Raw genomic sequence first — 26,552 nt, 5'->3', positions numbered from 1 at the left:
AACTTCCATTAGGTTGGACTGATAGAAGAAAGATTAATTAAAAAATAAATAAACTGATTATCTTGACAGCTGAACTATGCTTAGCATATCCAACAAACTTGTCTAAACCTAGCTAAGCATGCAGTTGGTCCAATAAAATATATCAGTCACAAAAATCCTTGCCTCCAACATAAATTTAACTTCTGTGAAAATGTTGACGGGTTTAATAACTGTTATTATCGACATATGACAAGGGTAGGTAAACTTTTCTGGCTGAAGTCTTGAAGGACCCACCCTAAGTTAGACGTAAGCAGATGAGCAGATGCCAGAACCCGGCTATCACCAGCATTTGTCCTCATGGCCACATGGGGAGAGTGCCTGTAGCTGAAGCCCTTTGCTCTTAAATGTCACCACAGGTCCCCTCCATACATGCAGGCAGAGGAGCGATGAGATCAAACGCATGATTCACACAATCATGCCTCCTGGCATGCCACATGTGCATGGTAGGAGGCACAATTGTGAGTTTGTGCATTAGATACCATTGGGTGAATCTACTTGCGTCATTAAGGTGACAGGATAAATTCTGGCACAGTTTGTGCTGGAGTTTATCTCAGTTCCTTAACTGCACATACAGATGCTCAAACTGCTGTGGTCCAGGGCACACATGCAGATGCCACTCCTAGGACTGCAGCCGTTTGAGCCAGGGCAGAGCAGCCCCGGGCTGGCAGGGAAACTGAGGGGGTAAAGCCCAGGCTCTGCAAGGTGGCATTCAGGGCTGGCTGGGGCATGAGAATGCCCCAGTATGAGGAACCCTGTGGCTAGGCAGCAGGCAAGGGTCTGGCCCCCTGCTGCTTGGGTTCACTAGACACAATGTACACCTGGGTCAGCATTTACACGTGCATTTAGGTGCAGTCATTTTTGCTGCACTAAGATCCTACTGTGGTGAAAATTAGTTTGCTGTGGTCTAATAGCCTAGACTGTGACAATTAACTGCACAACAGCCTAATTTGCTGTGGTGTAAAGTGCATGTACACCCATCAAGCATTATTGCCAGAGCAAGAGGAGCCCAATCTCAGGCTCCCTCTGCACCAGCAAGAAGAAAGCTCCCGGAATTGGGAGCCCTATGCACCTCAGTTGAGGGGCTTCCACCCACAAAGATACCCCATGCTTCCCCGGTTTCCCAGCACCCCCAGGGTAAAGGGTGGGGAATGTCCCTGTGGCAATCCTCTGGCCTCAGGGCTTCCCACACTCCTGAGCTCAAGAGTTTTATGCGGGGTATGGTACACTCCTGTCAACTGACAGCCACAGGATACACCTTGCTACATGTGCAAATTAAAACTCAAAAGCAACCAGTTATAAAGTTAGTACACATTTTCAAGGTCTAACTTTATGGTCAGTTGGAGCTCTGTATGGCATGATAGCTCCTTTGCACATGTACCTGGTCTATAGGTAATTGAGCAAGACCTGTAAATATGTAGAGGGAGCTGAAACTTTATAACCACTGGCTGAATGACATGGTTCTGTGGTTGGAACTAAGTTGAGGGCTAGAGGCTGCTGACTGCTGGTATATGTTTAAAGAGAGATTTCTCTATTTTCTAGTGTATGCATAGAGTCTATTTGTTTTACAGGGTAAGAGAGTTGCTTCCTGTACACAAAGCAGAAATTGACTGACATATTAGCAATACTTACTTTAACTCGTTAAACACAGGTGGTATAAAACATGGCTGTGAAATCCTTAAAGATATTGTCCACATTGAGGCATTTATAAATGTAGACAGACACCGCACAAAATAAGGAAAGTAAACCGAGGCAACTTGGCAGAGTTCTAAGAAACCAAAAATAATACCCCCCTCCTCCAAATCATTACCTAACTTAATGCGCTACACTTCCTTGGTGATCTGAAATTATAGTACATCCCAAGTTTATGGTAAATTAGTGCCAGGGTAACCATAACTGTTCAGAGATAAATCTCCAACAGTAAAATCATAATTAGGTTTGATACATCTAATAAAAAGGGCTGGCGTTAGTAGTGGGAGAAAATAAATTTGGCAAACATAATATTGTTTGAAAGAATACTTCTCCCAAAAATTATTAAAATGCCTAACATTCTAATACATTAAGTTTTCATATCCTAAGCTTTTTGAAGTACAATAGTATATCCCCAAAACTAGAAAATTATTTTTCTAATTTTACACCTGCGTTTCATTCTTTTTCTCCCATATACAGTTCTTTGTTCCAGAAAAGATGGCTTTAATGCAAAGAATCAAACAGAGATTGGAAATAACTAGCAAAATGGCTTATAATGAAACTTCCTATGTAAGTACTTTTTCAATTTCTTACTAAGTTAGATGTCATTGTGTAAATGGACTATCTTCACAACAGTAATAACAAATGGAGACCACAGAAGGAAGTCTATAGCAGAGAAAAAGCATGTTCCTTTCATCACTAACCAGCTTTGATAACCCACTGAAAAATCAGGTGAGTTATGCATTAATTTTGTTATCTTTAGTTTTATGATTTTTGCTATGTTTTGGTCACTGCAAACAAATGTTGATTTGCCAAAATCAACATTTGGCATCTGACATATATATGTAAGCTTGGCTAATAAACCCCGATCTCAGGGAGGTAGAAAAAAGATAAAGGAATTTGTTTTTGGCCAAAGTACTTTTGTTGGGTCATTAGCAAAGAGAATGTTATGGTTTTCTTCAAACATCTCCTTCACAATGACTAGAAGAGGTCATTGTGGACAAAGAAGGCCAACAGACAAGGCAGAAGGCTTTTTGGATGTAGGTATGGGGACAGAAGGAGGGGTTGTTGTTGCTTTTACTTGGTAGAGATAGCACAGACCACCAAAAATTCAAAGTATTCATATACCATCTTCATTATTTTAAAACAATATAGTTATAACAGCTTCTTATCCTCAAAGCATACTTTAAATTAACGGTACTAATTAAATGCAGCCTATATAACCTAACAACATGTAGTAGTTTGAGAAACACTGATTTTTATGGAACATGATGCATTTATAATTAAAAACTATTTTATAGCAGGAACACTAAGCTATTCTATGAGCGTGTTAGGAAGAAAAAACAAATATTTTCAATCTTCCACTGGGCTCTTATGATACAGCCAGAAATAACATCTCTGAGTAGCTCAAAAATGCCTAAGGAGATACAAGAAAAAAAAAAAAAACATTTCTAACTTACTAATGGAAACAAGTACTCCTTACCTTGTACAGTACCATGCTTTAAGTCCAAGAAAAATGTGTAGACTTCTTTTAATTGGGTCATTTGAGATGCAGGCTATGAAGAGTTTGTAAATTTATGGGGGAACAAAATCAGATTTCCTCTATTTAGGCTGCCAATACTTTTCATTTTTGAAAGTCTTAGAAATCCAAGAGAATCCCAATCTTGATTCTAAGTATGTAAAGATTTGGGAATAAAAAATATTTAGCTAAAATTGACTTAAATGACATTTAATACCAGTGACACTTTATAGGTTTTGATGCCCCCCACCCACGGGTATTGAGACAGCTGGCGGGGGTCACTGCTGTGCCCCTGGCCCAGCTGTACAAACGAGTGTGGTCCACACGCCAGGTGCCCAGAGACTGGAAACTAGCTAATGTGGTCCCCATTTATAAGAAAGGGAGAAAGGAGGACCCAAGAAAATATAGGCCCATAAGCCTCACATCAGTCTTGGGGAAAATCCTTGAAAAAATTATCAAGGAACACATCTGTGAGGGGCCAGCAGGGGAGATCATGCTCAGGGGAAATCAACACGGGTTCATCAAAGGCAGGTCCTGCCAGACCAACCTGATTGCCTTTTATGACCAAGTACCTAAATCCCTGAATGATAGTGTCGCCTTTAAGAAGGCCTTTGACACTGTTTCTCACCCCATTCTCATTAATAAATTGAGTGACTGTGGCATTGATGCCTACACAGTTGGCTGGGTCAAAAATTGCCTGATAGGGCGCACCCAGAGAGTGGTGGTGGATGGGTTGTACTTGACCTGGCGGTATGTGAATAGTGGGGTGTCCCCCAGGGCTCGGTCCTGGGGCCTACACTGTTCAACATCTTCATCAGCAACTTGGACGAGGGGGTGGAAAACACATTGTCCAAGTCTGCCGATGACACCAAGATGTGGGGAGAGATAGGCATGCTCGAAGGGAGAGGGAGGCTGCAATTAGATTTAGACAGACTACAGAAGTGGGCAGATGGTAATAGTAGATAATCTAGATAAATGTAGGTAAATGCAGGGTGCTGCACCTGGGGACAAGGAATCCACAGCATACATACAAGCTGGGGAGCTCCCCCCTTGTGAGCACAGAGGCAGAAAAGGATCTCAGAGTCATTACTGATTCCAAGATGAGCATGAGCTGCCAATGCCAGACCGCAGCCAGCAAAGCCAACTGTATCTTGTTGTGCATCCAAAGATGCATCTCAAGCCGGTCCAGAGATGTGATGCTCCCCCTGTACGCGAAATTGGTCCGGCCTCAATTGGAGTACTGCGTCCAGTTCTGGGCACCACACTTTAAGAAGGAAGTGGCCTGCCTTGTGAGGGTTCAGAGAAGGGCCACCTGCTTGGTTGGAAGGCAATAGGGCAGGCCCTATGAGGAGAGGCTGAGGGACCTGAACGTGTTCAGCCTCAGAAAACGGAGGCTGAGGGGGGATTTGGTGGCTGCCTACAAACTTGTTAGGGGAGATCAGCAGCAAATAGGAAGGGTCCTGTTCCCCCCAGCAGCACCTGGGGTGATGAGGAACAATGGTCAGAAGCTGCTGGAGAACAGGTTCAGAGAGGGAGGTTAGAGATTAAGGAGGCACTATTTCACTGTTAGGGTGGCTAGGATCTGGAACCAACTTCCTAGGAAAGTGGTCCTTGCTCCTACCTTGGGTAAATTCGAAAAGAGGTTGGATGAACTCCTGTCTGGGGTCATGTGATCCCAGCGTGTGCTCTGGCCAGTGGCGGGGGGTTAGACTAGATGATCTATTTAGGTCCCTTCTGACCCCTAACTACTATGAAACAGAAGCTGTTCATCTAAAATGCCAAAAATGTCATTTAAAGAAAGAAATAAAAAGTCAGATGGTAAACTTCAGTCATTCTTATTAGAGAAAAGCAATCTTATCTAATTGCAGGCATCCCGTATATTCAGATAGAAAGACCATTTCATATTATTGGACTGAAATTAATTTGAGAAGCTACAATGTCACTGCTACTGGTTTTTCTTTCAAGACCCTCTTCCAGAGTTGTATACTCATAAACTTTTAGTTCTTCAACTGAAAGTTTATTTAGCTACAACTGTATCAAAAAGGAATATTCCCTTGAATGAGAGAACTAATTACAGCCCTAAAACCATTTCACTTTATTTTCATAATTTTTTAAAACTGTCTCTGAAAAAAAAAACCTACCAATTTTGCAAAAGGTTCAGAAGTTCAAACATTTAGTTGGCTTGTTTAGTTGTAAGGTAGCCAGGAAAAGTGAACATTATCCTACTTTTGAAAACTATGTTAAAACATTTGACAATAGTGAATATATTCCATTTCCCACATGTTTGTAGGTCTTATTTTCTTTCACCACCTGAGCCTTTTACAAACACATCAGCAACTGAAACTAACAAGAATTGAGAAGTCTGGGATCACCGCACAAAGCATTTTTAGAACAGAATCCACCTACTAATGTATTCAAAATGTACAATGGGAAAAAGGAGAAGCATTATTTGGAACAGTATTTCTAACAGGGCTGTGCAAACCTTCGGTAGCCAATTCGATTTGGAGGAAAGACAATCACCTGGTTGAGGTCGTTTGACCCCAGTACTCTTTCCTGCCATGGCAGGGGGTCGGACTTGATTTGCTCAGGTCCCTTCCGACCCTACTAAATATGAAACTATGAAATTTGGCCCAATTTGGGGACCGAATCTCCAAATCTGAATCGATTTGGAAAAGCTTTAGATAAGTCGGCCACTTTAGAGATTTGGTCACAGAGTAAACATGCAGCTGACACAGCTGCATCCAGCTGGTAAGTTTGTTAGGGTTGGGGGAGGGAAGGGGGTTGGGGGGAGGGATTGGATCTGGGACTAGCTGCTCAGCCAGGGCAGGGGGGCACATTACTCAGGGAGGGGGTCAAGGGGTTGTGGGAGGTGGCCACGGCACCCCGGGAGCGAGGGTTATGCCCTGCTGCTGCCTGCCCACTTGAGGCAGGGGGGAAGCAGGCATGACTTATTTCAGGCGGAAGGGAGCAAGCGGCAGCAGGGGATAGTCCCCACTCCCAGCCCTGCCATACCTGCACCCATCTGCACTGGATGGAAAGCAGTGGTAGGGCAGAGCCCCTGCACCCAGAGCTGATGTGGGCACAGTAGCGCTAGGAATGGGACCTATGCCTTGCTGCCACCTGGAGAAAACTGTGCCTGCATCGCACTGCCCCCTCCCGCCTGCTGGCTGGGCTGGGGCTGGGCAGAGTAGCTATGGGGTCTTCTCCCATGGATTCCACCAACCAGGGCAGAGGCAGGCACAGCTGGAGGAGCCGCAGGAGAAGCACCCATGGCTGCCCTGCCCAGCCTCAGCCTCTAGACACTTAAAAAGCAGCCCCACATTCACTGGCTCTGGCATCAGCAATCAGGGCCTCTAGGGACTTGTGGCACAGCCCAGCCCCTCCCCACACATACAGCCCCAGCTCCCAGACTGCCCTCCCCCCGCCTGGGCCTAGTAGTCTGGGAATCCAAAAAAAGTGCGCTGCACTCACCAGCTGTAGCAGGAGCTGTGGGGGCTCTAGAGCCACATGGCAAAGCCCCCCTGCACAGCCCCCACTCCTCAATCTCCACCCCCATCCAGTCCCATCCCAATGGCCTCAGCATCCTGGCACTTAAAAAAAAAAAAAAAAAAAAAAAAAAAAAAGGAAAAATAAAAGCTCCACAGTCACCAGCTCTGGCAGTGGTGATCAGGGCCTCTGGGGGCTCATGCAGGGGTAGCAGTGGACGTAGTCTTTCTGGACTTTAGGAAGGCCTTAAACACTGTCTCGCACCCCATTCTCATTAAGAAACTGAGGGACTGTGGTGTCGACACCTACACAGTCAAATGGGTCGCCAAATGGCTGGAGGGCCGCACCCAGAGAGTGGTGGTGGATGGGTCATTTTCAACCTGGAGGGATGTGGGCAGTGAGGTTCTGCAGGGCTTGGTCCTTGGGCCCGCACTGTTCAACATCTTCATCAGTGACTTGGACGAGGGGGTAAAAAGCACCCTGTTCAAATTTCCTGATGACACTAAGATGTGGGGGCATGTGGCCATACTAGAAGGAAGGAATAGGCTACAATCAGACCTAGACAGGTTACAGGTGTGGGCGGATGAGAATAGGATGGGATTCAACACTGACAAGTGCAAGGTGATGCACCTGGGGAGGAAGAACCAGCACTGTACCTACAGGCTGGGGAACTCCCTTCTCGTCAGTACAGAGGCAGAAGAGGATCTTGGAGTCGTCATTGATGCCAAGATGAACATAGGCCGGCAGTGTGGGGATGCAACCAGGAAGGCCAACCACACCCTGTCATGCATCCACAGATGCATCTCAAGCAGGTCCAAGAAGGTGATACTCCTCCTTTATGAGGCACTGGTCAGGCTGCAGTTGGAGTACTGCATCCAGTGCTGGGCGCCGCACTTCAGGGGGGATGTGGACAACATGGAAAAGGTCCAGAGGAGGTCCACTTGCATGATCAGGGGGCAGAAGGGCAGGCCCTAGGAGGAGAGGCTATGGGATCTGAACCTGTTCAGCCTCCAGAAGAGAAGGCTGAGGGGGGGATCTAGTGGCCTGTTACACACTAGTCAGAGGGGACCAGCAGGCATTGGGGGAGTCCCTGTTCCTCCAAGCACTACCAGGAGTGACTAGGAATAATGGTCACAAGCTGGCAGAGGGTAGATTTAAGCTAGATAACAGGAGGCGCTACTTCACTGTCAGGGCGGCTAGGATCTGGAACCAACTTCCAAGCAAAGTGGTGCTGGCTCCTACCCTGGGGGTCTTTAAGAGGAGGCTAGATGAACATCTTGCTGAGGTAGTTTGACCCCAGTACTCTTTCCTGGGGGTTGGACTCGATGATCTGCTCAGGTCCCTTCCGACCCTACTATGAAACTACGGCAGAGCCACCCCGTGCAGCACAGGGCAGTGGGGACTGCCAACCCCACTTGGCACCTGCACGGCAGCTGTCACATCGTGTTGGAGCAGCATGGCTCAGCAGCGCATCGCACGCTGTCTGGGAGCTGAGGTGGGTCCAGCAGTCAGCCGGAGCATGGCACCACTCAGCCCCAGCAGCCCAGGTCTCAGACAGTACATGGCGCCCTGCTGAGTTGCACTGCACCCATGCCATGGGACAGTTGCCGTGCAGTTGCCAAGCGGTGGGGGCGATCCCTGTTGCCCCCTGCTGTGAGAGGGGGAGGCTCTGCTAGGAGCCCTCAGAGGCCCTGATCCCCACTGCTGCAGCTGGTGAGTCTGGGGCCTTTTTTTGGTTTGTTTTGTTTTTTTAAGTACCAGGAGGCTGGGGCCGGGGTCGGGCACAACAGCCATGGGGGCTTCTCCCGCAGCTCCCCCTGCCCAGGGAGAGGCAGGCACAGCTGGAGGAGCCATGGGAGACTCTGCAGCCGCTTTGCTGTGCCTGCCTCTCCCTGGCCGATCTGAACCTCCGAATTGGTGCCAAATCTCCAGTTCTGATTCGGCTGAATCAAATGGGAACAGTGACTTGAATCATCAAATCAAATTGCTGTCCTCCGAATTGGCGGAATTGAATATTTCCCTATTCGCACAGGCCTAATTTCTAACCATGTTAAAAGCATTCTGCTAAATCACAAGATCTCTTCAATAACATGATGGGGATCCTAGAGACACAGTCTGATGTGTCTTGACTTAGCATAGCTAACAATGTACTGTAGCCTGAAAACCTTTAGTATTAAGGAACAAGCATCATAGTGATGTCACTAGTCAACATCACCTTTGAATTTTCTTGCAATTGTCAAAGATCAAAGTCTTTGATTTCAGATGCTGATGGCCAAAAAGTCAGATGGCAAAAGGTCAGAAGCTAACACAGCAAACTCTGTGGTTGTAATTTATCCCTCTATATTAACAGTGCTGCATATACACACCCCTGTCTGTGCCTCATTTCAAATTACTTAAGAGAGAAACTGGCCTTGACAGTTCAGCACGAGAGATATCGGTACCCACAGTGACCAGATAAAAATCAAACTACTTTAATGAAGTTGTAAAATTAAATAATATACTACACGTGCCATCCTGTGACCAGACAGAACCACTACCACCCTAGTAAAAATAACCCCCCTTTTTTATGAAACCTAAGCAAACAAAAAGAGCACAGGTGCCAACTCATTAATTATTTATGATTAGTGTATAGTAATTGGTCACTTTCGCCTAATATAACTTTGAAAGAACTTCCGCCCAAAGCAGAGAGCAGAGAACTGCGTATACACTCAAGAAGAACAGATCGTGCATCTCTCCGCCTATGTTATCTTTCTGGCGTATCGCCGTCTTGCCGGCCCGTCTATCTCTCTATCTCTGGTGTTATCTTTCTTATCAAGAGCTCCCAGTAATCTGCAGACTGCAACGGCTTATGTGAATTGCTCAGAATCTGAAACAAGCAACTCTCTTACCCACCCTGTAAATGCTGGGTAACATGATATCTGCATGCTGTAACTGAATAAATCAACTCCTCTGCCTACACTGCAGCACATCAGTAGCGTAAGTAAAATAAACCTTTTCTGTGTAACCACCACGCTGTGTTTAAATCATACGGACTCCTGCTCACCGTTATCACCCACCTGCCCAGTCATAAATCCCCATCCTTGCGCCAAGCCGGTCGTGGCGACCCAGGCTCGCAGGTCAAGGGTGCACCGGCATTATGGGGCACAACAGCAATAACAGTGGTCTGGATTTATATAATAAGACCATGAAAAAACAAACTAAAAAAGAAATCCAAGTATGCCAAGTCCTATAAGATTTTATAATATAACATTGTCAAAAAAATCTATAGTATCAAATATTGATATATTGTAGGAGTTATAACAAGTTACTCCCACGGCTTTAGAATTATCTATTACATACCCGCTACAAATATGGCATATTTAAGTCTAATCAAAAGAATTGTTCAGGAAATTTGTAGAGATAAATATATGCAAACTTTAAAAAGCAATCAAGACACGCAATGCCAAAGTTAAGGTTGTCTGCTCAATTTTGTTTTTACCTCTTTGCATTTACATATTGTACTAAAATAATTACATGACATGAGTATATATTTTTTTCCTGGGACCTGTGTCTCATTTGGCATATCGGTTAAACAATGCATAGCAAACAGACAGCTATTCAATGCTTACTTTTAGTCCTATCATGCATGCTCCTCTGTCTCCTTCAGTTTCTCCATCTTACCTGCCTACTTCACTAGATAGCAATCTTCATTCCATGTGTCTTGCTAATGTAAAATAATACACTGTTTTGGCAACAATACATGAACCAAGCATGAGAGGGAGAGTTGGGTCATCAAAAAGGTGAATCTGTCAACAAACTGTATGGATTCTTGAACAAGTTACAAGATAAGCAGGGACAGTTTGAACTTAGTATCTCTGGCACGCTTTGGTAACTGATTATGCACAAGTTCCTATCCCACTTTCACTGAGGGGGGTGAAACCACCTCATTTTTAATGCAAAGTAGGACAATGCACATGGCTATCTAGAACAGAGCAGCTGTTAGACTATAAATTCATGCCCTAGCTTACCTTGGTGGGAATGTATTTTTATGCCCATACTCAAAAGCAGTTTAAAGACAAACACAACTATAGCAAAATTGTACTTAAAGTTTTTTTAAACACAGCTAAATTGTTCTATTAAAATATGTTTGACAAATAATCAGGCAAAATATCTGTTACAATACATGGTTTGCAAAGGCAAATATGAAATAAAAACTACTGACTGACCCACAGAGCACAGCTTTTGTCCCAGAGTCTCAAACTTTCATTACTGGTAAAAGAAACATGTGGAAAGGCAGATACCTGTATGAGTAGTTATTGCCTGCTAGATGCAAATGGAAAGACGTATGACAAACTGACTAGTTATGTTACAAGAAACGAAGTGAACATTTATGATAAACTTTAATTTCTTGTGTAGATGATGATCATGTATCAGAGCTAAACACTTCTGCCCCTCCAAAACAGGTTACATTTTTTCAGGATTTTACCACATTTGTCCTGATGCTGCAGGAGAATCCTTAATTTGAATGTGCAGAGTCCCACTGTGTTCAACTGAACTCTGCTCCGGTGCAAAGCTCAGTGCACATTGAATAATGCCTTGTAATCTTATGCATAAGATTACAAGGCATTATTCTTTGATTAAACATAATTACTAAAATGGGTACACTATACTCTAACATTCCTTAGAAGAGAATTCAGTTTTCACAGACTTTGAAAGGGAGAAGAGGTATCACTGCTCTTGAACAGACATCACAGCCTCATCTCCATTAAAAATGAAAGAATTAGGTCACCAGCACAATTCTGTTCAATGGGTTGAGTCCGCAGTGTTCTTCTTTGCTCAGGATATTAATCTTTCTAAAAGCATTCTTGCACTTCACTGTAACAATCTAGCAGCAGTAATTACTTCTTGTTCTGCCTTATCAGATGTCACAGGTATTAAATGATTTTTTTTTCTTTTTGCCATTGGATTGAAGTATTTAAAAGATTTTCTTTGAAAATTGCCCACTGATAACAAACAAGCTCATGAAAACTTCCAAAGTGGATGCAAAGTGCATGAATGTAGAAATAAATGAGCACCAAGGATGCATGCAAGTCAAGAGATTCTGTATGCTGGCAGCTTTCTGTCCAGTATATTTTTCTTCCAAATGTGGGATTCTGTAGGTAAAATCATTTTACCGTTCTTTGAAAACATGCTCTCTTAGAACATTCTATCCAGTCATAATGCTACACAATGATAAAATTATTATTTAGATAAATTATTTTCTTTAATAGATTCAGGAAGGAAACCATATTGTCAACATACTAGAGGAATTTTATTTGGAAAGGAATGTTGTTGCTTAGGAGAATGCAGAAATTGTACTAGAAAAACAGTATTACTCATTATGTGCACGTGCACGTACACGTGCATGCACGCACACGCACACACACACACAAATGGTATCTCTCCATCAACTGAAACTTAATCACCTTTTTACAATTTAGAGGGGAAATGCAGTTTTTAGGGTGGTTAAGCCATGTATCATCAATACCATGAAGCTAACCTATCAGTTGTAATAGCTCCTATAAAATACCAGAGTGATTGCAATAAGCCTAGAAAATGGGCTACAAATCCCAGATATGCTCAAGCAAGCAGTGAACCAAAAATAAAAATAGGTAGATCTGAAACCAAGAACTAGATAGCATTCATCTAATTCATGACCAGAGTTCACAGGCCAAGGTTTTAGTGTGTTATTCAGCTCTGAGTGCCAATAATTGAATGGAGACTTCGATTATAAAATACCACTCTCAAAAAAGGGTAACTTTTCAGTAGACCTTTCTATGCTTTGCACATGTAATACCACTTCCACTTCTTGCCACCATATTATTCTAATTAGGTAAAAAAAATAAAAAAATAAATCAACAAATCCATTAATAATGAAGAACACTAAGCTGAAGGTCTATGTATTTATTATCCCGTTATATAGTAACTATCAGACAGAGAGAAGCCTTAAATAATTATAGTGAAATGAGTTCTGGCTTTCTCTTTGTCTCTCATGCTCGGTTTTGAAAAAGAAAGGATTAGATCCCACTTCTACTAGTAATTTGAATATTTTGTTTTGAAAGCTGCTCTTCTCTCACTCATCCTCTCTAGAAGGAGTATTCTAAAAGCTGAATTAAGCGTACAGAAGGAAAGGGGGTGATAATTGGACTTTCCTCTTTTCGTAGGAACTAAAATTGAAGAAACGTATTACCAATGTTTGCACTCAAAAGCTCAAAATAGTCTGAAGCAGCCAGGGGATTGTGCGATGGGTATATATGAAGAGTATCAGACCACTAGCCTCATTTTAATTCGTGGCAAAAACCCCCTCAAAAGCATGAAAGCTTGAGGGTTAAAGGGACACAGAAGCACCTTGGGGGGAGGTGGGGGAAAGGGCAGAGGAGAGAGACTAGTACATTAAACCTGCATGCCACACAGCCTCACTAGAATACACTTAGTACCTGGTACAGTTGATTAAAATCAGTTTTGACACCTTTGGTATGAAATAAATGAAAGAGCAAAAATTATTTTTGTACATACCTGCATTGAAAAAAATAATACATTCCTTTCTCTTAGAGAGCTCATAATATAAGCATAAAGGAATAATCTGTTTGAATACATATGCTAGTCCATTACAATGGCATATTGTAGGAGAGGAGAGTTAGAATTAAAATATCTAAACCAAATAGCCAAAAAGTGGGTGTTAAAACTGATTTATAGTTGCATCTTACCATAGCAGTTTGTGCTCTATTAAGAGAATTAACCATTTCAGCAATATATAAACCTTAAAATTTCAATGAAAAAGGAATATGGAAATCTTTTTTATTATTGTAGTTTCCCTAATTAAAAGAATAGTTCAAGTTAGTTTGCAACAATAAAAATCATGCCTACCAATGCTGCCTGGTTTCCTGAAGCCTTTTTGATGTTCCTTGCTGGCATTCCACGAAGATGATTAAGTCTATTCTGGAAACCTACAAATCAGAATTATATCTCTGTTTAGAAAACATTTTTATACATGCATGAACAGGAACCATTTACCAACTTAAGACAGACAATGGGCATCATAGGTAATTGCTTACAGACACTCTCACAGTGGTGGATCTACAAGTGCTAATTCTATTCTTTGAATTATGAAAACAATAGGCAAGAATAGAGAAATTCTTTTGCTTCTGTACCCAGCACTTTTAAAATGATTACAGGACCACTTTTCCCCAGGGGTCAGCAACTACAGATCAGATCTGTGCCACAGAGCTACTGGATCTGGCCCGTGGAACAGAAGCTTGAGTAGCACTTGGTGGCAGGTGGGCAGCAGGGAGAAGTGGCAGCAGCAGCAGACGGGTCCCTGTGCTGGCCCACCTTCAGCCTGAGCTGGGTTGTTTCAGCTTGACAATGTAAAATGTCACTGACCCCTGCTTTGTCCTGTTCTGGTGTCCACACTTCAAAAAAACCATGGAAACACCAGAGAAAATGCAAAAGTAGGCTAGAAAATGATTCCAAAGGGCAGGAAAACAAGTAATGTGATGCAAGACTTTAAGTTCAATCTATTCAGCTATTAAAAAAGTCTGAGTTGACTTGAGCATAAGTTTTCCTACATGGAAAAATACCTTCTAAAAAGAGGATATTCAGTCTTGTAGAGCAGGCATGACAAAATCCAATTGCTGAAAGTTGAACTAAGGGCAAATTCAATCTTGAAATAAGATACCTTTCATTTTTAAAGAACTGTAGCAATGTTGGAACAGGTAGAAGAGAATGGTAGGATCCACCCTTGTTTGGAGCCTTTTGAAGATAAGAATCAGGCATCCTTATAAAATCTATGCTGTAACTCAGTTTCTGGGGAAAAAAACCTTGTGTATGCTGTAAGTCAAAGGAGATCAGGGTGGTCTTTTCTGGCCAGTGTCCTTGAATCAATCTACTTACACAAAATACTAAAATTATTGGAAACCTTGGGAACAAAGGAGTCCAAAGATTCTAGTTGAACATTATTGAACATTTGTATTTATTATTGAACCTACATGAATACCATTTTTTGCTTCTAAAATTATTTTCTTAAGCCATTAAAACTTTTATTACAAAATGCGCAGAATTATCCTGATGTTTTATACATGAATCCAATGAAGTCATGACAACTCCTTGCAGAATACAGATTTAAAGGATCAGGCAACAAAGGTATCTTTCATATGACTTGACCTTTATAATCATTGTTAGGGTTTTTTGCCCCTTTTTATTGCTAGTCTTGACGATACTCTAAATTAAAAAGTGTATGAACTCTCAACCTGATGATGCCCCACGATCAAGACTGATAACTTCACACTGTATATCTCAAATACAGGCCCACAGACATCCTTCCATTGAAACTAGGCTATTAAGTAAGCTGCAAAGTATTACTGACCTCTCCTCCCTGAATGGGACATAAGAGGGAAAGCACCAGTTAAGATACTTTCAAAGACTGGATCAGGTAATTCTTTTTCCAATTCTGTAGAGTCCTCCTGTTCCCACCAAGAACTGATTCCTGTGATTCCACATGCGCCGCCAGATTCATTTTCATGAAACCAGTCACTTTGCTCATCGTCACCTGTGTAAATATAGTAAACCCCACACCAAAAAGGAAGTGGGGAGGTCCAGGTTTATTACTCACAGAAATCACACTGCATCACAGTAACTTCTTTTGCTTTATAGCAGTACTATAATTACTTGTATATAGCGGCTCTGTTTAGAGAATGGTTTTTAATAGCATGACAAGTACTGCCATCAATAAGAAAACATAAAATGTAATGTTTTAGAACCAATTTAGAATTGTGAAAAACAATAATAAACTGGTTAATCCTTTGGTGATAACTGCAGGGAAATCCATTTAAGTTACTGCACTTTCCACATTAACAAAAAACAAGCCTTAATCTCCTGCAGGGAATTAAAAGGTATAAAGCTGTGAAACTAGTTCTTTGCAGCTGATAATGGTATATAATTAGCTTAATTTCATGATTTGTATGGCTTGTAAAAGGGGAAAACAATCATGAACAGATGTGACTAAATGAAATTAATCTGATTAAGAGTTCATTAAGAAATAAGTTTTGAAAAAGTTGATTTTAAATGAAAAGTGACAGTACCATGTGATATACTGAGGAATATTACCTTTGCACTATGAAGCTGGTCAGCTTTAAGAACAATATTTATGGACACAGTTTTTCAATTAAAATTAGAGAAAGCCTCAATTTCAAAAGCAAGATAAAAAAACCCAATGGAAGTCTTACCTTCAACTTACCTAATAGTATGCAAAAATAAATACTCACAAACATTTAATTAAAGATGAGTACTATACCAGAAAAAACAAACCTGTGTTCTGTATAAAAGGTATCAAAAGAGAAAATTATGAAAGAAAATGGAGTACTGTCTTCTAAGGAAAACAAAAGATTGAGATGATCATTCTTTCCTGAACTGCTGATTCTGCAATGACTGCTCAGTTTAGTAGGAACACTTAAATCTGACAGTATCCCTTTAAGAGGTCTCTCTAATTGTCCTCCTTTCATCCTTGAGTTTTAAAACTAAGCTATCCAGACTTGATGTTCCTGATATTGTATTGTCTGTGTTATATCATTGGATTTGTCCACAACTATTTTCATGTATAAAACTTTTTTCAACTTGGTGTTTCACATTTTAAAGATGCAAGACTTTGCAAAAATAGACATTACATAAATGTATGTTAAATAGGATTCAGTAAGTGAGGGCTTGAAACATTCATTTATGCTAAACTTCACTGTCACTCAGACAAGAGCAAGAGCACATCACCTGGATAACCCAAGCAGACTCTTGTGGGAGAAAAAAAAACAGGTATAACTCTAAATAAATTACTAAACAAAAATCCATATGAGACAATTCCACAGTATTAAGCTAGCACAGTACTAGAGGGCTGAAAATGTTAGATCTGATCTGAATGACTTCAATGTTACTGGCACATTTAAAAGAATCAAAGCCCCTCACTGGACCTTTATAAATTTTATGAATTATAGATATAGATGAATTATAGCCTTAAAAATCCTTAGTGGACACAACTAACATCCAAATTGATATACTGTAGAACAACCTTTTCAGACTTAAGGCACCCTTAATAGACTCAATACATCTCTCAGAAAATGTCAGCTCTTAGCTTTTACTTTTAACAAAAAAATAAAATAAATAAAGCAACTCTCGTATTGTGAAGAACTCAGAAAGACCACAACAGATCAGAATGTTTTAATGCTATGAGTTCCTATTTGAAACCTCTGGGTTTATCTTGTAAATGATGTCTGAACACCTAACAGCGCTAACATTGTATGACATCCTGCAGCAATCCTGAAAGGTTCTCAAGGTACCCCAGGAAGCTATAGCACCCTGGCTGAGAATCACTATTTTAGGAAGAGGCAAGGAGAAAAGAGAAACCTGTAAATGATTAGTAATGGAGGGGGGAAGGGGCAACTGCAAAACTTATTTATACTACAGTATAAATTTGTTGGGCATATTTCAGGTCATTTCCAATTCATACACTTTTCCATATTTATGCTGCTGTGACTTTTTACGAAGCCTGTCCCCTATTAATTCTATCCTTGCCAAGGTCAAGGTCAGTTTCTATCTATAAAGGCAGTCCCTGATGTTCCACAATAGAATTAGAGCAACAATAGTGGGAGAGTGCATACAAACAATTCTGCTAATCATGAATTACATTTCAATTACCTATGTTTTTCATTTAGTTATCACAAACTTTTGCCCAAGTGAAATTTACTCAACTACTAGGTCATGGAAAGTCAAATGTAGCCTGCTAGCAGGGATTTATTTATCAAGAAATGAAATTTGTGAACAGAATGAGGATCAAGTGATACTAAAACAAATTACTTGTAATTAATGGGCTTTTTTACACGTGCTGTGGGACACAGTGCCAGGAGCTTTAATTAGCTCAACGCGCTAATTAAAAGTGCCCATGTGTCATGTGTATTAGTGTCCCTGTGCATCCTTGCGCAGAAAAAATGGCGGTGTGGAGCTCTGAACAAAAGCTCACTGAACGTGTTTTATTTCAAAACGCTGTTTTTTCAGCACAGAGACACGCTGGGATGCTGATACACATGATGTGGAAGGCTGCCAGAGCATGTCAATTTCTGTGCAGATTCAATTAATTGAGTCTGCTCCAACACGCAAGCTACACACATGTGTATAGGAGCCCGATGATTCCACCATCTCAAATGCCCAGGCACCAGAATCTACTATTTTTTAAGACAAGCAGATTTGCTTGTATCCAGACACGACTGAAAAAAAAGCAAATTTATGAGATGGCAAAGTTGTTTGTAAGTTATCTTTAGCTATCACTTACCCAGCCACATCTGCTGTGATCATAGCAGGTACTGTACATTTTCATCAGGCTAACAGTAAATAGACTTACTGCTGGTGCCGTTTAGTTTAAAGAACACTTTTATTAAAGATCTCAAAAAGAAGTTTAGCTTAATAATTCCCATTTTACATACGGGGAAAACGGAAGTACCAAAAGTTTGAGTAATTTGTTCAAAGTTATATAGAAACTAAAAAAAAAAAGAATGAGCACTAAGCCAGTAGGAAGAGCTATTACAGGGTTTATTTGTCTACCTACTCCCTATCTACAGTTTTGACTCTTTAATCTTAATTCCATGTAAACGAATATTTAGGTTATAATCAAAGGCAGTTCTGTTCTGTTCTTTTAAGGACCTATTGAGGTCCTTTCCTTGAGTCTACCTGGTCTGCATGTTTTTAGTCTGTAAAAGCAGTTACACACATCTGCACCCCCATTCTATTTTATATAAAGTAAAAGTAAAAGGTAAAACTAAACAGAACATTACAACGATGCTGTTTTGCTGATTCTGTTTTGAGAGAAACCAACAAGGTGACAATACAATTTTTTTAATCTTCCGAGACAAAACTGGACATCTCGATTAGTGGGAAGAGGAAATACCAGCTTCAGAAACTACTATTCACACAGATGAACATCATCTGTTCATTATTGCTTATTAAAAGAGTTCTCAACAGCCAGTTCAAGTAGTCTTGGACAACAGATTGCATTGGAAAAGACAAATTTTGTTAGAAATTTAAGGGCTGGGGTGTATATGAACTACTGAATAACTCCAGGGTTCCTTCCACCTAATGTATGTTTGATATATTACCTGAAATGCTGAAACTTTTATTTGCTGATGGAAATACTGAACACAGTCAATTCATTTTTCACTTGTCTGAAATGGTTTGGGTTGAAAAGGCTCAGACCAAGATGGGTTTCTGAAAATATTGTCACAGTATGAACTGCCTGAGAAATATTCCTCTTCGATTCATTGATGTCTGACGACATGCTTCAATGTTGTCTCACTTTACATATAAAGTCTTGACTGGAGGAAGTGGAATTATCGGCTTGAAATTACGTGGTGAATAGATCTAAGTGACATTTATCAGCTGCCTCTGTCACATATTTTTAAAAACCTAAGTTTGCTATAGAGGAACTATTTGTCCTTTCCGGTATACAATTACTCTTTGGAATCAGAGAGTTTGTATGATTAGGGCACACTTGTACAGTGGTATGGATAAAGTGGCTAGCTAAGAAAATGAACCTGATAGACATAAAATGAAGAATAAGACCCCCAGTACAGTACTTAGGCACCTCATTGTAGACCTACTACCACCAACTGGGGGTTTAATCAACACTACTGAACTCAAGATAAATCCAAAATGATTACCCAGAATAGGTCTACTCAATATTTTTCCCCAATTGTTGTGATCTAATTAAATGAGGCATGCTAGTGAAACTATTAACTATTTACTTAAATTGTAATACAGCTGGGTTCAGTGTCACTTGGTGATTTCAATGATAAAAGAATTAAATAGAACTTTTATAATCTAACATTGGATTGAATAATAATATAATCTTGCATTTAAAATATACGTGTCTATCCATATCAATAACTCCATTAAAACATTTGGGTCACAATGCTCTGAATAGCCTTAATCCCAAAAAGAAAACAATGTCTGAAATTTTTTCCTTGGCAGCTTTTTCTACTTGCGTGGCCACACTTTTTCACTTCCCTGAATGGGTACTTAATTCTCGTTTTTCCTTGGCATTTTATGCCTGATATGCTTGATTCTCACTTAGTTGTTTCTAGCTCTTCTGGAATGCTGTCCTCAGATGACTGGTGAAGCCTCCTGTATGAGCTTCTTGTGCAGATGCAGGGAGTCTTGCTGGTTTTTGCTGCATGAACACTGAACCGTGAGCCAGAGCTGGCGCTGTGCGGGGCTTTTCTTGCTGGGGGCTGGACTCGGAGCAGGCTCCAGCAGCACTGGGAGAAGGCTCCAGCTATGCCAAATTTCACTGCAGCTCTGCTCCCAGCCCCACACTGCCAGGCAAAGCCCCAGCTAAACACCCCACCTCCACTAAGTGCCAGAAAAAGCCATGGGTGTGCCAGGCGGCGGCACAGGGCTGGGAGCAGAGCTGCAGCAAAATTCGGGGTGACTACAGCCTCCTCCTAGCACTGCCAAAGTCTGCACCAAGCCCAGCCCCTAGCAAGAAAAGCCCTGCTCAGTGTCAACTCCAGCTCTACCCAATAGCTGCAGCCTACCCCACGCTGCATAGATCTGGGGGCACATGCCCATCCTGCCTCCGCCCTCCCAGGGTGCAAGCAATGGCGGAAGCTGCCCCACCCCACAAACCACAGTTCTGTCCTGTGCCCCCCTGCCCCGGCTGGGCAGCACCTGCCCCTGCCCCCTCCCTCACGATGGGGAGGAGGATGTTGATCTGCTCCCTTACACCCTTTCCCTTCCCTCCCCTTCCGATTTACCTGCTGGATGCAGCTCTCCACACTGCCGGTTCTGCTCTGTGCTGTACTGTGACTGCATGCAGCACGGGCATTTATTGGCCAAATTACTTGCCCCATCTGGCTGATATCTGATACAGATAATTTTCTTTGTATCAGTACCGGTGCAATATTGGACCGATGTATCAGTGCACCTCAGTTCTCTACTTCTACACTAGATGGGCAACTCTGACCTCCATCTTTTTATCTGAAGCTGCTGGCAAACCTTTTGCAAAAGCTAGAATTAAAATTCCTTCCCTGATAACTACAAATACAACTTAGTACACTGAACCAGAATACTATGATGTTTCATCAATACCATCATAACCTTTATATTTCAGGGGCTCTACTCCATAAACTTTAAGAAGGGTATTATATGCTACTATCAAACATCAATTTTCAATAGGTGTTTCTTGTATCAGGCCTCAAATTAAATTCCTATGAACACCCCAAGCCTATCAGAGTGAGGATTTCCCATAAAACAGTATTGCCTTTCCCTCTCTCTCCTTGCACTTTCTTATCTTACCTGTCAAGAAATTTTATGGATCTAACATTTCTCCGTAACCATGTCCAGCCAAAAGATCTGGTGGCTACCTGGCTCAATGTCTTATACCACAGATGACTTACTCTTCCACTATCCTGAGATACAGGCAACCCCCTGCTTAGCACTCTTAACTGGTTCCTTAAAAAAAAACAGTGTTTAATGAAACCAAGCATTAAGCAAAACCAACTTTCACTTTCTAAAGCCACCAAAATCACCAGAATCAGGGCTGCAAGGATCAGTGTCAGTTTCAGTGCCAGCTGTATGATGCCCGTGAATGTTATAACAAAACTTGCTGAGTGCTAAGTGAATCAGGTATCAATGTAAAATGAGTGTTATAGCAAAATAGTGCTAAGCAAAACAGCATTAAGCAGAGGTTGCCTGCTGTCTTCTGTAAACTTTCTATCAAGACAATCCTATTACCTGCATACAAGTGGCAGCAATCCCTCACGGTTAAGGATGATCACTCCCATGGGTCAATTAAAGGGTTGTAGGTGTGTCGGTTGATCGTTAAGGCAGCCGATCCTAGAGCCACAGACTCTGGCAAACACCACAGGTGGCGATTAAAGAGAGAGTCAGACCATTGATTTCTTGGTTTTGTTTCCCTTCCTTCCATTACTGTCATTTTTCTGCCTCCAGGGTGAAACTCTTTTCCTCAAAGTAAAATGTACCTTCTCTGACAAGGTGTTGCCATGGAGCCCTGTCCTGGGCTACTTTTTCCCAATTTGTGGTATCAGTGCCACACCTTCTTAACGTTTGCTTTGAGGATGCCCTTGAAGCACCTTCTCTGGCCCCTGCGTGTCCTTTGTCCTTGGCTGAATTGGGAGTATAGTAGTTGCTTCAGTAAATGTACATCAGACATGAGCATACAATGCCCTGTCTACTGAAGCTGATATTGAATAATCAATACTTCCATACTGGTGGTGTTAGGTAGGTGAGGACACTGGCATTGGTGTGATGATCCTCCCACTATACGCTAAGGATCTTCTGGAGGTAACACTGGTGATGGTGTTGCAGGCCTTTCAAGTGATCCCTGTATGTCAGCTGAGCTTCAGAGCTGTAGAGAACAGTTGGGATCACCATACCCTTATATAGTAACAGTATAGGGGCTGTGTTTGAGTCCTGATGTCATGATCATTGAACACACAATGATTCAGTCTTCTGAAGACAGAGCTGGCACATCAGATCCTATACTGAATCTCTTTGTTGCTGTTGGCTGTCTCTGAGAGATGGCTGCCAAGGTATGTATGGTGTTCAATATTCTCCAGCTCCTGTCCATCAGTGAGGATCTCTGCCAGGGGAGTTGACTGGCCCAGAGCAGGCTGGTGAAGCACCTTTGTTTTTATAATGTTAAGGGTCAGTCCCAGGCATTGGTAAGCTTGAGAGAAGCAGTTAAGGGCCACGTGTAGGTGCTTCTTGGTACATGCAATGACAGAACAATTATCAGTGTACTGAAGTTCCACAATTGAGACTGAAGTAACTTTGGTTTTGCACAAAGGCAGGAGAGATTGAAAAGTGTCCCATCCAAACTGTACTTGATGCCAACACCATGTGGCAGACAGTCATGGATGAGCATCTTGATGACCACAAGAAAGATAGAAAACAGAATTGGTATGATTACACAGTCCCCCTGCTTGACACCAGTTTGAATGGCAAAGGGCTCCATAGCAGAGCCACTACATAAGATGGAGGCAGCCATCTGGTTATGAAAGAGTCTTAGGATGGTGATGAAGTTCCCTGGGCAGCCAAACTTTGATAAACCTCTTATCTAAGTTTGGCTGCCCAGGAAACATACAAACACAGCAGGAGCCAAATCAGGGGTTAATCATTCCTAAACTTGATGTACACCTTGCTGGGGTCGTTTGACCCCAGTACTCTTTCCTGCCATGGCAGGGAGTTGGACTAGATGATCTACTCTGGTCCCTTCCGACCCTAGAAACTATGAAACTATAAACTTCATTCAATATTCCCAGTCTAGTTTCCCTGGGTAGATCCTAGTGCACTTCAAGTAACTGAAGAAATCTTACCACAAGTCACTACATGATCAGTCTAGGGATGTAAATATCATTTTAAAAATGACCCACTTAACCTCTTCTAACCCTCCTCCTGCTCAGTTGAGGGCTTGCCCTGGCGCTGTGCATCCTAGCAGAGGATGCTTAGCTCACAAGTGGATGCCTCAGGTGTAATCCCGCATAGCACATCCATCCATCACATGCCCCCAGGCTGTGACCATGGGTCCTTGGAACCACCATGGGTCCTTGCCGAGCAGCAGCTGCCAGAGCCTAGCAGACAGGCAGGTGGAAGGAAGGCACCACCCAGGGCTCTGGTCGCCCACAGACTGAAGGTACTACCTGGGCACAGTCCCACGAAGGCAGGAACCTCTGTGGGTTCTATGGAGGTTGGGGGCACCTGGTTCCATGCAGCATGTCCCTGGGGCACCTAATAGCAGCCCTGCTACTGTTCTCACTCCTATTTAAGCCCTTCCTGCTCCACTGCACAACTTTGCCTGGCTCCACTCCCCCAGGTAACTGCCAATTACCTCCCTGCCACAGCAGCTGCACAAGGCTGCAGACTGGATCTATGCCACCTCCCGGGCAGCCCCTGTTGCAGGCACTCCTCCAACACCACTGGGCTAGGAGGTAAACAGTAAATGTTAAATGATATAAATGTAATTACCATTTAACCTTTTACATCCTTAGATCAGTTCTAGTCTATTCTCACTGCCCTGGTTGAATTCACACACTACTACATTTGGTTTCTAGCTGTACAGTGAACTTATACAGCTAACTGGCAGTAGGTTTTCCATGTTCAATGAAGTTGTTCTGAGTTGAGATCCAGCTTATGAATGGCAAAATTAAATTTTTAGTCACTCCAGTAGCAATCATTTCTTGAGGAGCTCCTCTAGGTACAGAGCAGGGGCAGGCAAGGTCCAGCCCACAGGCCAGATCTGGCTAGCAGTGGACTGCATTTCCCAGCAGCCCCTGCCCAGGTGGATAGGGCACTTTTCACGGGGACACCAGTAGCAGCTGTGCTGTGATAGTATGGAGCCAGGGTTTCCATCGAGACTGGCCCCAGAAGCACTGGCAGGCAGTAGCGGTGACAACCTCATCCTGGTGGAGGAGGAGCTATGCTGTAGGCGGGAGTGGGGTGAGCTCAGCTGCTGCCACCTGTGCAGGGCAGACAGCAGTGGCACCGCTGGGAGGGATGGACAGGGTATGGAGAATATTATTATATTACTATAGTATATACTATTACAATATACTATGGGGGGGGGGGCTATGGGGAATTTTGGACTGGCTGTAGCCCAAGCTTCCCCCTGGCCACTCCTCCTGGCAGGGCATACGGCAGGGTGTGGAGCTGCTCTGGAGCCAGGCTGGGATCTTGCAGCAGTGACAGCATGGTCTAGAGCCAGGGCAGAGCTGCGATCTGTAGCCTGCATGCCCCAGGCAGGGATGTGCAGGCAGTGGATTGCAGTTCTGCCTCAGCTCCTTGCTGTGGTGACAACACAGTCCAGAGCTGGGGAAGAGCTGCAATCTGCAGCCCGCATGCCCCTCGACCATGCTGTCATCACCACAAGATCCCAGCTTGGCTCTGGAGTAGCTCCATGCTCTGCCACGTGCCTTCCCAGCACTGCTGGGGCCAGTCTTCACAGAAACTCTGGCCTTGCACTATCAAAGAGCGGCTACTGTTGGGGTCTCCATGGAAACTGGCTTCAGCCATGTGAGCAGGGGCAGCTGGGAAATGGAGCCCAGCTTCCAGCTGGATCTGCCATTTTGCCCATCCCTGGTATAGTGGAATGGCCCTGATGCTTGGAATTTACACCAAAGATCTAGCAAAATTTCAATGTCGGTTTCCACATTAGCATATTATATACTGTGGTATCTTTCTCTAACATCAGGTTGTGACATTATACAGCTTTATAAAACTGAAAGCACATTGGACACAGGCCCTTCCACGAGCTGTCAGTTCTAGATTGAGCATCACATATCTGCTTCACTCCAGGTCCCTCTTGATCAGGATGGTTCATAAATCCCTAACAAACTGTCTTCTTGTTGCATGAAAATAACTGCATGAAGGTGCCTCTGCCTCACTATCTTCTATTTTTTTCCCAAAAGTTCTAATCCCCCTTCAAAGACAGCTATGAAGAACATTGTTAGGATTGCTAGCAGATTCACAAGTCACACTGAAAAGTTGCTGGTAAAAATATATATATATAAATAAACAAAAACCCACTGCTAGGTACTATTCTGCTCCATCATCAATTTACTTATTATACAGACCTCGGCTTCCAGGAACAAGCATTTTGTAGAATTTCAGACTGCAGACAGATATAATATTGATATTTCAAATGGCTTTGAAACAGACATATGCACCAGATAATATGCTCCAAAAGTGGACAAAGTATGCCAAAAAAGTACCTGGATTTTATATAGTTTGGGTTCATGTTATGTGATCCTTCAGGTATCCCAAAGTGCAACATCACTTCTCTAAGGCTTCTGGTGCTCTGGGCACTGCTGTTCCTAGCAATCAGGCTATAGCCCTGGGCATCGTATGGGCAGAAGAATCAGGGGAGAGAACAGAGTGCTTCCCCAAGTCAGTCAGGCCTTAGCAGAGCAGTCCCATAGTTGGGAGCCTAGGGTCCCTACAAAGTCAACAGCAAGAGTCCAGCACCTCTGAAAAGGTGATGGTGATTCAGAGAGCCCAAAGATTAAGATGCATGCATGCAGGACTAGCCAATAGGAAACATTAAGCACAAAAATAGGCTGAAATAATCCTGCCCCTTTTGGGGGTTTAGAGGTCTGACTCAGGGATACACAAGGCACTTCTGTTCTCTGGGGTCTTCTTTTAAGAGTAGATACCTACCTGATACGATGGTACAATCTTTTATGTGCTAGTCTAGCAGATACAGAACATGCCTAGCAAATGAGAGATCAATGTTAAAGGCTTTCCTCAGTCCATAAAACTCAAACCTATATCTCACTCCAAGTAAAGTACCCCAAACTCCAAGCTACTGGCTATGCTGGAGCTGGATTAGTGAGCAGAAAGGAGAGTGAGAACAAGACAGAAAGAGCTGCCTGTGTAAGCTATTGGTTATGACACTTCCCTAGGATGATGAGAGGGGCATGTGTGTGTTGGGGAAGGGTAAACTGGGTTTTAATTTCTGCTCTCAAGACTATTTTCCTTTTTTAAATCCACAAACTGTTTAACATTAAATATAGTTTGTGCAATCTGGAGAACAGGTATGAGAACCTAGATCACCCCATCCCTCTACAAGCTGTAGTTTCTAACCCCTCTTGCTCACTCTCCTTGTGATGTTATGATGTTGTGTTCTTCACTTCACCTAGTCTCAGATGCAACAGGAAGGATGGAAAATATCCACAGCATACTATACCCTGGTGGGAAAGGCAGGTTTGGGAAGCATAACATAGAGGCCTCCTACTTCTTAGATAAGTGCTCTAGT

The 26,552-nt window shown here is 42.7% G+C and overlaps 1 protein-coding gene across 2 annotated transcripts in view; it reads right to left on the bottom strand.

Moving 5' to 3' along the window:
• Positions 1-26,552, bottom strand: part of GPATCH2 (G-patch domain containing 2) — a 257,162-nt gene that overhangs the window by 187,604 nt on the left and 43,006 nt on the right. For both annotated transcript variants that reach the window (XM_090048842.1, XM_090048834.1), the window contains 2 exons: positions 15,114-15,296; positions 13,616-13,695 (listed from right to left, as the gene is read on the bottom strand). In XM_090048842.1, the coding sequence (XP_089904968.1) occupies positions 13,616-13,695; positions 15,114-15,296 (263 nt within the window). The remainder of the gene's footprint in view (positions 1-13,615; positions 13,696-15,113; positions 15,297-26,552) is intronic.

Source organism: Crocodylus siamensis, chromosome 1 (genome assembly GCF_052110815.1).
Source record: "Crocodylus siamensis isolate JL-2025a chromosome 1, ASM5211081v1, whole genome shotgun sequence".
Classification (NCBI taxonomy): Eukaryota; Metazoa; Chordata; order Crocodylia; family Crocodylidae; genus Crocodylus; species Crocodylus siamensis.
The sequence above is the reverse complement of the archived record's forward strand: the minus strand, read 5'-3'. Positions and strand labels throughout refer to the sequence as shown.